This window comes from Ctenocephalides felis, unplaced genomic scaffold (assembly GCF_003426905.1).
Source record: "Ctenocephalides felis isolate EL2017-DRISC unplaced genomic scaffold, ASM342690v1 CF-g0.4_SCAFFOLD_00845, whole genome shotgun sequence".
Lineage (NCBI taxonomy): Eukaryota > Metazoa > Arthropoda > Insecta > Siphonaptera > Pulicidae > Ctenocephalides > Ctenocephalides felis.
The window spans coordinates 87743325-87756480 of NW_020536999.1; the positions used below are offsets into that span (position 1 = coordinate 87743325).

At 31.8% G+C, this 13156-nt stretch overlaps 1 protein-coding gene across 1 annotated transcript in view; it reads left to right on the plus strand.

Moving 5' to 3' along the window:
* LOC113391333 overlaps nt 1-12897 on the plus strand; it is a 40787-nt gene extending 27890 nt beyond the window's left edge. Inside the window, exons 15-20 of the mRNA XM_026627278.1 lie at nt 3567-3684; nt 4600-4961; nt 6438-6603; nt 7950-8295; nt 12316-12546; nt 12674-12897. Of these exons, the coding sequence (XP_026483063.1) occupies nt 3567-3684; nt 4600-4961; nt 6438-6603; nt 7950-8295; nt 12316-12546; nt 12674-12897 (1447 nt within the window). The remainder of the gene's footprint in view (nt 1-3566; nt 3685-4599; nt 4962-6437; nt 6604-7949; nt 8296-12315; nt 12547-12673) is intronic.
* The last annotated feature ends 259 nt before the right edge of the window (nt 12898-13156 follow it).

A 13156-nucleotide genomic window follows, 5' to 3' on the forward strand; every position in this document is an offset into this window, starting at 1 on the left:
CTTGCGGCCCGTTTACTAACGTTTTTATATATAGATAAAACTACAAACAAAACTACTTACTACAATTTAATCACAATTAAATAATATTCACGTAAAATATCCTATCGAACATCATCTGTCAAAAACGTTTGACATTTCACGGATTAGCAACCGTCCATTGTTTTATTTAGATTACGCTTCTACAAAAATTTTCAAATTGAAAATAAAAAGTTTCTACGCGGATTTGAAATAATTTCTCACCTTTTGGACTTTCTCCGTATTGGCACGAATTTTTCAAGACTAAGACTGGCCAAATCGGTTTAGCCGTTTTCGAGTTTTACTTAGACATTTGAACGAGAGCTCCATTTTTATATATAAGATGAAAAGTTTGCGCTCTAACCGAACATCCTAAAATATTACAGGTCAACCTAAAATTGTTTAATTAATTAATAATTCACATATCGGGAAATTTATGCAACTTTACTAAAAGCAAAATGATTTTTAAATAATTTTATGCATAGAATGTTTTTACGATAAACAGTTGGAAACAAAGTTATGTTAGAAGTCATGAGGACGCTAATTAAAATCTTATATAAAGTATGGTAATTAGTACTTTTATATAATGTATGTATTGTAATTAGAAGTTTTATATATATAATATTTTTTGAAATTATTTTTAGTTTTGCCAAAGACAATTTTGTTCGTTTTGAAATACTATGTGCTTTACTAAGTAATTGGTCATGAGCCACAATATGGATGCGATTATGTCATAGATCTTAGATTACATGGACTACTAGTAGAGCGCAAAATAAGTGCTCAAACGTAGATGGGTATGTGACGTCACATGTCTAAGCGAACATAGCCGACGACAATCGCGGACTCTCCCGATATTTATAATATTTATCATAATAGTTAATTTAGCTCAAACATTATCTGGGATAGTTAGTTGAAAATTTTGTAAGAAATGATATTGTAAATATTTCCCCTGAGAAATAAATGTACATAAAATCGAATATACCTATTAAAATTGGTTTATATATTATAAGGCCTATGTAAGGCACGTAACATAGGACATATCTGTCGGCAATAATCGCTCAAAATTGTGACTTAAGTGTGAACAACAATAATGCAAGTCAAAGCGAAATTGCTGCTGTTTGTGTAAACACGGAGTGTGTGCGGTCATCTTAGATAATAACCTGTCAGTAGTAAGCGGGCCACCCAAGTACCAACACCATCAAGCGAGTCAAAGCGGAATTGCTGCTGTTCGTGTAAAAACGGCGTGTGAGCGGCCTTCTTAGACAATAATCTGAAGCATGCATGGTATCGGTGACAGAGCATCGCTGTCACTATAGGGCGTAACTTACAAAAAACAAACTATAACATTCATTCCAAAACAATCATGGATGAAATTATGAAAGCTCTTAAAAAAATCAGGTGGAACTTGACGACCAGAAAAAAGAGATTCGTAACAGGATATTAGAGGAAAAATTTCTTGCTTTGGAAGAGAAACATGTGAAACTCAAGGAAATAGTAGACAACCAAGAAAAGAGAATCTACTTCCTAGAAAAACAGGCGAGGCAAAGAAATATAGTTTTTTTTTTGGAATCGAAGAACTGGAATCTTCATACGACACTTTAGAGAAACTTATACTCAATTGGTTAGATCTACACTTTTCAATCAAATTAGCAGATGCCGATCTACAAGTATTTAGACGGCTAGGAAAAAATGGCGAAAAACCACGACCCACTCTAGTATCCTTCTCAAATCTCAGCACTAAGATAAAAATATTCAAACAGAAAAAAGCACTGTGCGACACGTGCTACTATATGAAGGAAGATTACCCAAAACAGATCCTAGAAAAAAGAAGACAATTACAAGAACAGCTGAAAATAGAGAGAGAAAATGGTAACATGACTTTCCTAAAATATGACAAACTAGTAATACCTAAACAAACATCCAAAAGAAAGTTTTCTGCCTCGCTATCGAATCTCACAGAGGACATGTCAAAAGGAAGAATTACACAAACAAGCAAAAAAAATAAGCCATCAAGAAATATCGCTGAGAAGATCAAACAGCATTCCCGAAGGAGTAATCAAACCGAGCATGCTAAATTTTCTAACAAAAAATACAGCACAGAGCCAAGAAACTACAAAAAGTAATGCATAGCAAACAGCTGCTCCTCTCCATATAAACTCAACAAACAACTATTCAACGAAACATAACACAACAAATCCTCCAACCCAGTTGGTCACCGTGGAGGATTATGACCACAACCCTCCAAAGAAAACTATAACATCTAGCATCAGAACAACAATAAAACTTGCCTATTCAAAATACTTACATACAATGTCAATGTCATGGACCTGGAAGTCGCCGAATGGACATAAAAACGAGATTGATTATTTTCTCACATCCAAATACGAACATTTACAAACTTTGATGTCTTGAATCTGAACTACCCATCTGACCATCGCGAAATCAGAGGTACAGTAAAAATCTCTAACATAAACCAAGCAGAGCGCGATTTTTCAATGAACCAGTTTGCTAATTCAGAAATGCAAAAGAAATGTAAATTCATAAGAACCATCTTAAATCTACATTACCTGTGCTAGTAAATCAAAAAGGAAGTATATGATACAAACTATTACGATATTATTAGTAACGCTATTTTAGCCAACAACCTGCACATACCAAGACAAGTAAGCAAAAACAAAAATATCACGAAAGAAAACAGTTAAACTGCTACAAAGTAGAAAAACACAACAATCAACCAAACAAAAACGCGTACTATGAAAAACGAACTCTCTGCTTTGTACAAAATAATGAATAAATATAAAAAAATGACCACTTAAAATACAGACAAGACACTATAATGAGCCAACAGCTTTCAGGTAGCACGAAGAAACCATTTAAATCGTACAAATAATTGCTGGATAAAAGAATTAAAAAACCTGGACAAATATATACACAAACGAAAAGACATTGTAACTGTAACTACAGAGTTTTATACTAATCTGTGCAGTGACAATACTAATACTATTTCAACATAATACTAATATTATACTAAATACATAATATTAAAACAATAAAGAAGAGATCGACGAATTCGAAGTGGTAGAAACTATAAAGAAACTACAAAAAAAAACGACGAATCTTTGGAGGAGGCCTATACCCAATCCGGGGTTTTTGCCAACTAACTCTATACAACGCGTACTGTGTTTATATTATATAATGCAACATGTTCTGTATATATACGTTTATGTTAATTTAACAAATCCATGTAAAAATATGTAAAAAGGCAGGGAATAAAAAGGCTTATTTTTTTATTTTATACCCATCTATGTTTGAGCACTATCTACAACGGAGAACATATGAGGACTAGCAGTCCACGTAGTGTAATGTCTATGGATTATGTACATCTTGAGCAACAAATAAATTAAATCACTTTGCGTTTCTTTAAGGGGCAACTTTACCTCCCAGAGCGGGCGCCCACTCATAGTTTGCAAGCAAATTAGAGTTAAATCATATAAATGTTTCTGCCTGTTGACCATTATTTATGTAAATATGTTTTATTTTTATTTTTTTAGCAAAACAACTAGTGACCGAGGTGAGAAACGACCATTCACAGCCATCATAGACCCAGACATCGAGGAAGATGCTGATGACCCATGGGAAGATCCCACATATTCACCAAGTGTGAAAAAAGTAAGACTTTAGTGATTTGTTTATCTTTCTGGAGGATTTGATTATTTTTCTATATGGTATGCAATTTTTATTAATTTGAGAGCACAGGGCAGTTAATGATGCTTTAGATGAAATGGATAACTATCAGTTAAGTTAGTGATTTCATAATTATTTTACAATTTTATGTTGTCTGGTTTCCATATAGAAAACTAATCACTATTATTTTGTGTAAACTAACAAGCATCTATATATTTTATAAATGATCATTTTGCAGGGTTTACTTCGAAGCTAGTTAATTCGGTTTAAGCATCAATGCCGGAATATGCTTATTACTTTATGAATCAAATCTAGGAAAAAATAGGACTCTATTTTTTTCGTATTATAATTGTTTGAATATGATTTTTTATATATTATTTATTTTTACATATTTTATAGTGTACTTGTTGCATTTGAATAAATTTATGAATTAGATTCTTTTTTTTTATTTCAACATTACTAGTCTTTGATGAAAGAGATAAAATAAGTTGCATATTCCAATAATAGGATATGATTAAAATTAAAAAGTTATAATTGGTCAGAATCTTTATTTTTTTAGTTGCTATACATGTGAATATTTACAATGAGATAAATGTCAGAAAAAACGTGTTACGAGATAGGCGACTGCAATTCTAAACCCACTAATTCCCACTATGTATCGAGATGTAAAAAAAATATTTTGCGTTTAAATATTTTCATCACCCCATATCACACTATGATGTTTTTTTTCAGGAATATTCACTTTTAGTTCTAATAGTAGCCTAAATATAGACATATTAATCAATTTAAATATGTATACATTTTTTAAATATTAATAATCAATCATGTATATCAACTGGTAAATAATTCAATTCGGTTTTGAGCTTTCTATTTTTATTTTTAATTTTTTTTTCTCTTCAGGCGAACAATACCAAAAGTGATTTAAATCTAAGCCGTACTAGCAAAAGTAACAAAAATACTCCAAACAGGGCTGCCAATGCTCAAAGGACAAGACCTCAAGCCAAGACCCCAACTTCCAGGAAACTGTCTAGTAGTGACAGTTCGAGTGATGATGAGCCCCTTAAATTATATATTGCTGAGTCGCCCGAAAAAAGGGAAAATAAACGAAAGTTGGACGCGGGGACGGTGAAGACTACAATCGATGCTGATAAGAAAGCTACTTCTAAAGGCGGCGTTAGAGTTCAAGGCTCTAATGAAACTGTGAATAATAAAGTTCCTGGAGGGCAGAATGCTAGGGTGCAACAAAAAGCCGATTCGAGCAGGTAAGAGTAAAACTATACATAATTAGGAGATAAATAAGATATTTTTCAGAAATTAGGCAATAATAGAATATTAGTACGTTTTACTATTCACAGTGGTCCCATCTTTAATTCTGCAAGCAATATGAATATTCATTTTTTATATCTTTTGTAACTTTTAAATGGGTGGACCGATTCGCCGCACAACAGACCAATGTTATGCAAGGCTATGTTATAATGAACTTTCCATACATGATGTGCAGTCCAGCGTTTTTCTCAGGTTGCAGATAGATAACCTCACCTGCCAAAAAACGATCTTAGATAACAGGGTCTTCCTTACTCAGCTTCGATGCAGTGAAGTTAATGTGTAAATCGTCTCAATGCACAGCAAATACATGACACTTTGACAGTATTCATTACGAATCAGTAGCTAATGCATGGATCCTTAACATTGGTCTGTTGCGCGGAAGAATCGGCCCATGAATGTCAAATATGAATCAAATCAAAAAGTTTACACAAAAATAAATTGTTTACAATTCTGTGTAATATTGAAATGCATATTACCAACTTGGTGTACTTGAAAACAGCATTTTGTGATGATGCATTATGTTCATTGGTTTGAATTGTTTCCTGAAATTCTTTCTGAATAAATATATGTGTGAGTGTGTGCGGATACAAATTTTCGTCGACGATTTCGGAAACACCGATTTGAATAATTCAGAAAACATTTGATTCGTATTGATGTGGAGACGTACTGATTAGTTTTGCATATCGAAGATACAGAGCAAAAAGGGCAGAAATTCCAATTAGATCCTAGACATCCGCTCATAGCGTTACGCGTGAGCATGTCGTTATAGCTGATTTGGTTAGCGCGTCACCGCAATTTTCGTTCGCGTTTGTGGATAAGAAAGTCAAAACCGGGTTCGAATCCCAAGTCTGTAATATTTTTTTAATTTTTTTAATACTTTTTATGTTTGTATAGTTGATGAAAATTGTTAACTCAATGCATATATTTCGCGAACTAAAAATTGATGCATTTGAAATAAAATATGTTCATTCTAACAATAAGTCTGCTTAATTTAATTTTGTTTATATATATTTTATTCAAACATATATAAACAATATAGTCTAATCTAATAAGTTTTCACATTTTGTCTACAAGAAACAAATAATTAAAATTATAGTTTTTATAATATTTATTCATAGACATTTTTGTTGACGGGTACGGGAAGTTCCAGCAATTTGCCTTAAGACACGATGCCATACGCCCCACTAGTTTAAAATCAAATAATCTTCAACTTAAGGATGAAAGTCTCTAGATAAACATGGGATACTTAGAAATAAATTTTGAATGCAAAAATATAATCCTGCCGTAACACTTTTAATTAAATTCTTTAGTTAAACCAATAAATTTTTTTTTATTGGTTTAACGTTTATTTAGTTCTATAACTCACACAATTTGTAATTTAAGTAATCGATTAATTTTCTAATTTCTTGCAGCGCTACAAGTTCAACACTCCGGGCCAAACAAGTTCCTGATGATAGCTTATCACAAAAGATGTGGTTGTACCAGATAAGTAAACCAAAAGACGGAAAGAATCGGATTCCAAAGTTGTTAGTTGTTCCTGATCCAGAACTAGTAGTGAAAGAACCACAAAATATACAGGTAAACTAAACTCCATAACTTTTTTTAGGGCATATTGCATGATATTCCCGATATATGTAAATAATAGCCTTATATGCGATTCTGCCACATAACAGACCGATGTTATGACAAGACCATGTTACGCTCCAGCTTCCATACATTATGCTACTGAATCATACTTAATACTGCCAAAATGTCATGCGTTTGCTGTGCATTCAGGCGTTTTACACATAAACTGCAACGTCACTGGTATGTTATGAAGCTGGGTCAGAAAGACTCTGTTATCTAAGATCGTTTTTTTTTTTGACATTTGTGCAGTTCCTTGTTTAGGTTTTCTATCTGAAAAACGCCTGACTGCACAGCAACCACATAACTTTTGTATGAAGTATGAAAAGTTCTTCAAAACATAGCCTTCCATAACATTGGTCTGTTGTGCGACAGAATGGGTCCATTAATCGCCTATAATTGATGACTAGCCATTTTTACAATTGTTATGAAAGAATTGCCATTATTCCCCACTTTTTGTAGGCCTATGACTGTTTTGGGTGTTTATTGAAAGCATAAATAATGAACTCTATTAATTATGAAACGGATCGGCCGATCATCACCAATATTTACGATCACTACCTACACGTTCTTTTAACTATGCCATAATTTGGCTCAGGTGGCGTCCATTAATCACGTAATTGTTTTTTTATGTATTTTTGGAACCCCCCTCCTCTTGGTTTTATGTGGGGATATTCAAAATTACCCCCACCTCCACCACCAAACATTACCTGTATTTTTAATTACGAGAACAAATTGTAAAATTTTTGATTTTTTTGAAAATGTTTGGATTTAAAAAAAAGTACAGGTGAAAAATAAATACACGTGATATCATACTATACCCCTCTCTCCCCCTCGTGATATTTTGTGATTTTTTCTCAAACCCCCCTCGCCCTAGAAACCTCACGTGATTAATGGACGCCCCCTCACGCACACGCACATATAAATTTTCCAATTTGGTTGTAAATCGATTCAGAACGGCTTGGAACGTTGAGAAAACATAAAATTATCAAATCCTAATTCCTGATATAATCATAAACGTCTTTGGGAACTTTTTGACATGATCATGTTAAATAGTAGATTTATTTTATTGGAACTTATTAAATAATTTATTGTAATAGTCCAAAAATCGAATTCGAATTCGATGCTATGCACCACTATTTTCAATTTATAATGACTGGAAATATAAAATCAGGAAATCGGATTTTCTACAATAAACAAACCTTTTTGAGAAGTTAATTAACAATTAATTGCTTATATCAAAGAAAGTGTAGAGATTAATATTTATAACACACTAAACTATAATTTATTTTTTGCAGCCTCCTCCACTGATTCCCGAAGTAACTCCGCAAGAACAATCTCTATGCGACGAGATACGTCCCAAGTTAAACAAGGACTCAGTGAGATGGTTGTCTAGAATACACAATACAATACTTCACAATACTTGTCCAACCAAAACTTCCATAGAGGCACCTGTAATAAATATGCAAGTTGAGAAAATTATCACAAATGTTACAAATGTTACAAATCAAATCCTAGGAAACAAGGAATTGAGAATGTTTGATAATCTAGAAAACATTAATGGAAAAGGTTCCTTGTCCGACAGCAGTAGTAGTAGCAGTGGTAGCAATAAACCTGCAATTAGAGTAAAGACTCCTGGAGAACTCGGTGCTAAGTCTAAAATATTAAATTCTTGTCTGAATGATCATTCATACTTTTTCTAGACAATCAGATTTTAAAGATCTGATTCTAAAGATTTGCTTAAATGACTAATGTGGATCTTGTTACTCTTTTGGAATATTTTTCTGTACATTTGTAAATATCTTGAAATAATATTTAGTTAATATTTATACTAAAATAGCTTAATAAGAATTATGTATTTAGTTATAAAGCAAGTATTAAGATTAATTTTGAAAATAATGAAATGAACTTGTTATTTTATATTTTAGACTCCAAAAAATTATATGCCCTAAATGTACAAATTTACATTTCTATGTTAATCAATTAAATATTCATTTTATAAATGAAGTATATTTGAAAGTATTTTATTGTTTAGCATTGATGAATATCTTTTTATAGGAATAAAATATAATATATAATAATTATGTTTAAGAAAAACAAGCACTGGCACTCCTTAGTTGCCAGAAGGAAGAGTCCGGCTACTAGACTTGGCAACAGGCGACAAAACAAGAACATAGTAGTTCTATGCATACTTCTATGTACTATGTATAGTACACATACATTTAAATATTCAGATTTCATAGAGTGTAAAATTCAAGTGCAATTAATTTTATAGTTAGTTTTTACATTAACCAAAAAGACTTCAAATTTTTTTCTTGAATTGCTCCACGAAAGGCAACATACTCTACTTTTATCTATGGAAGACAAAATCTAACAATATCGTGAAGTTGTAAAGTTAGTAGTAACAACTTCACTTACATGCAAAATAAAGTTTACTTACTTACTCTTCTTTTATCTATGGAAGATAATATACTCTTATCTATTGAAATCAATATACTCTTCTTTTATCCATGGAAGGTAATATACTCTTATCTATGGAACGCTCTCTTTTATTATATACTCATTTTTTCTTTTATCTATGTTTTCTTTTCTTTTTTTGTTCTTTTATCTATGGAAGGCAAAACCCAACAATATCGTAAAGTTAGTGCAACTTCACTTACATGCGAAATGAAGCTTACTTCAACTAATGAAGAATAAGGGTAAATGGAAGGCAATATACCCTAATTTTATCTATGGAAGGTAATATACTCTAATCTATGAAAAGCAATATACTTTTCTTTTATCCACGGAAGGTAATATACTCTTATCTAAAGAAGAATCTCTTTTATTAACTAATCTTCTTTTCTTTTATCTATGTTTTCTTTTATTTTTTTCTTTTATCTATGGAAGGCAATATACTCTTCTTTTATCTATGGAAGAAAAAACCTAACAATATCGTGAAGTTAGTGCAACTTCACTTACATGCAAAATGAAGCTTAATTACTAAATGAGGGCAAATGGAAGGCAATATACTCTTCTTTTATTTATTTATTTATTTTATCCATGGTAGGGCAAATGGAAGGCAATATACTTTTCTTTTATTAACTTCCCGTAGGGTAAGTTATTGTAATGGGTCGAAAATCGAAATTGAAAATTTTTATATTTCTCGACGTTTTGAAGGTCTGAACATTTTGGCATACCTAAGAGTGTGTGTGTGTGTATGTATGTATAGATACAATTTTTTGTCCACGTTTTTGGGCGCACGGATCAACCGATTTGAATGGTTCAAAAAACATTCGATTCCTATTGATAGGGAGATGTGCTGATTAGTTTTTGGCAAAGGCAGGTCCAGCCGATTAGGAGATATGGAGCAAAGAAGTCAGAAAATAAAAATCAAGTTTTTGAGAGATGATCCCAAAAACATTCAAATCGTAATGACGGGGAGAAGGGGTGATTAGTTTTTGACAAAGGCAGGTCCAGCGGTTTCGGAGATACAGAGCTAAATGTGCAAAAAAATGGCAGTTTTTGAGAGAACTAAGCGTTGAATTTGAATGATTCCAAACACTTTTTGTTTGTTTTAACAAAATAATTGATTTTGGAAAAAAAATTGTTGCTTCAAATTTTTTTTTTTTTTTTTAATTTTTTCCAAAAATTTTTTTTTGCATATCGAAAATAATTCAGCTTTTTATTTTAATTCTGTTCTAATATACTTTAAACAAATAATTTCAACTTTCCAATTTAGTTTATATAATTCTTATAAATATAAATAAACAATGTTACAATATTTATAAAAATCTATTTTAAAACATTTAATATTTCTCGATCATTTTGTTACGCTACGGGAAGTTCCAGCAATTTGCCTTAAGGTACGATGCCATACACCTCACTAGTTTATTTATTTATTTATTTATTTTATCCATTGAAGGCAATATACCTTTATCTATGGAAAGCAATATACCCTTCTTTTATCCTTGGAAGGTAATATACTCTCATCTATGAAATGCAATATACTCTTCTTTCATCTATGGAAGGCAATATACTCTCTTTAAGTTATTTATCTATGCTCCTTCTATCTATGGAAGAAAACCTAAGAATACCGTGAAGTTAGTGCAACTTCACTTAAATGTAAAATGAAGCTTACATCTTATATTAATTTATCTATGGCTTACACCTATTTTTTGTTATTTTGACATTGGCAATAATTTTATTTATAATATGTCAAAACTGGTAATTGAGGTTATGTTAGACATAAAATGTAATAATTTTATTTTGTAAATTCATATGCAATTGATTGTGAATTCATATGTTAAAATTTATGATTGTGGTTATGTCAGACTTAAAATGTGACATGAATTATAATTTAATTTAATATTTAACTGGTTGCAAGTGCCATTTTAATTAAAGCAAGTTGCATGCAATTTCCGATATGTGTAATAATTTAATAAGGTTTTGTGCACGTGTGAATAGTTTAAAATAAACAAGTATTTAATTAGTTCAAAACTTTTGCACGTTGATATAGATGGGTGAGTGTATCTCTGAACAATCACTTGAAACTTATGTCTCTTTAGGTTATTCTATTGTATAAACAATTCAACATGCTGCAACAGCTATCTCGACTTGTCATTAAACTAAATATTTATTTCTTTCCCTAAATCTTCTACATATATATAAAAATAAGTCGGGTTTTCCTTTCTGACAATATAACTTTAGAACGCACGAACCGATTTCGACAATTTTGCAATCGCTGGAAATGTCTCGGGCACCGCAAGTTTTATATCTAAGCATCGTGCCTTAATGCAAATTGCTGGAACTTCACGCACTGTAATTAAAAATTCGAGTAATGACATTAGTGAGAATTATCAAAATTATGCTTGGTTAAGTCAACGAGCAATTCTTGCCGCAAAGAATAATGATGTACACGCACTGAATTTTACCATTCAATCAAAAATTGCTAGCGATTTGGTGACATACCAATGATTCCGACTGGTCTTCCGTTTGACTTCAAACGACTGCAATTTCCAGTTCGCCTTGCGTTCGCAATGACAACTAACAAGTCGCAAGGCCAATCGCTTAGTGTTTGCGGGATAAATTTCAAATAGATTATTTAGAAAATCATTGTTTTTCACATGGGCAGTTATACGTTGCCTGTTCACGAGTTGGAAAACCATCCGCTTTGTTTGTATTAATGTCAGACCAAAAAACAAAAAATGTGGTTTACCAAAGAGTACTTCAATGAAACGGATAATTTGCGGATTCACTTTCATTTACTTAGAGAAGTTCAACTAAAAAACACTTCAATTTTGTAATCGAAATAAATTCATTACTGTTGTGTAATAAAATCAAATTTTTTCTTTACAAATATAAAACAAACAAAAAATTTCTTTATCTTTCTCACGAAACCATCTGGTGGCGAAACGGATATATCGTAATAATATAAATATGTTGACTTCACCATCATGTCTCAATAAATATAATCGAACTAATAGACAATGATATTTGTTTACTATTATTAAAAAAAAAACTCAAAATATTATTTTACATAAAAAGTATAGCATCATTACTTTGTTTTAAATGAAAATACTCAACATTTACAGTAAGTTATTTTTTACTTTCTGTGTGGTAAGTTATTGTAATCGTCCAAAAATCGAAATTGAAAATTTTTACATTTGTCGTATGTTGATTCGGGAGCCAGTATTCATCTTGTGAATGACAGTAACAGTTTAAGAGAATACAACAAGAAACCTGATGTGCAGGAAGTAAGGACAGCTAACAATATGCAAATGAAGGTAGTGTCTTGTGGCAGCGTTTGTCTTAGGACAGAGGGTTATGGTCAAGTTTATAATGTTGAAGTACAGGATGCTCATTATGTACCACAATTGTCAGCTAATTTATTATCTGTTAGCGCTCTTACCAGAAAGGGTAACAGGGTTGTATTCAATGATAATAAATGCAAAAAAAATTAACAAAGATAACACTTTGGTTGCAGTGGTGGTACTTACAGGTGGAGTATATAAACTCATAACAAATAATATTAATTGTGTGTTAGTTACAGATCGTAAGAATCCTAAGTCAGGAAATATATGGCATAGACATATTTTGTGTAAAGCGAGTAAAGGCTTAGTGAAAGGGCTCACCATATCCGAGATGGCAACATCAGACATAAATAATTGTATAGTTGGTTGCAAAGGAAAGCAAACTAGATTGCCATTCAAACACACAGGATCAAAATCAGTAAAAGTTCTGGATTTCTTTATTTATGGAAAATATTGAAGATGTGCCTAGCAAGAACCCAATAGAACTAGTAGTGAACAGTGTTTCAGTAGAGATTAATGAAATGCAGCCTGTAAGGAAGAAAAGAATCAAAATGCTAGCAGTGATCATAAACAAAATGTTATAGAAGTACGAAAGTCTAAAAAAAAAAAAGAAGAAAATGTTTGACCATTGTGTCACATATGCGTGTAACAACTTTCAGAGGCCTAGTGCAAAGCAATGTCAGGTGCTTCTAAAGAAGCGATGTAATTAAAATGTT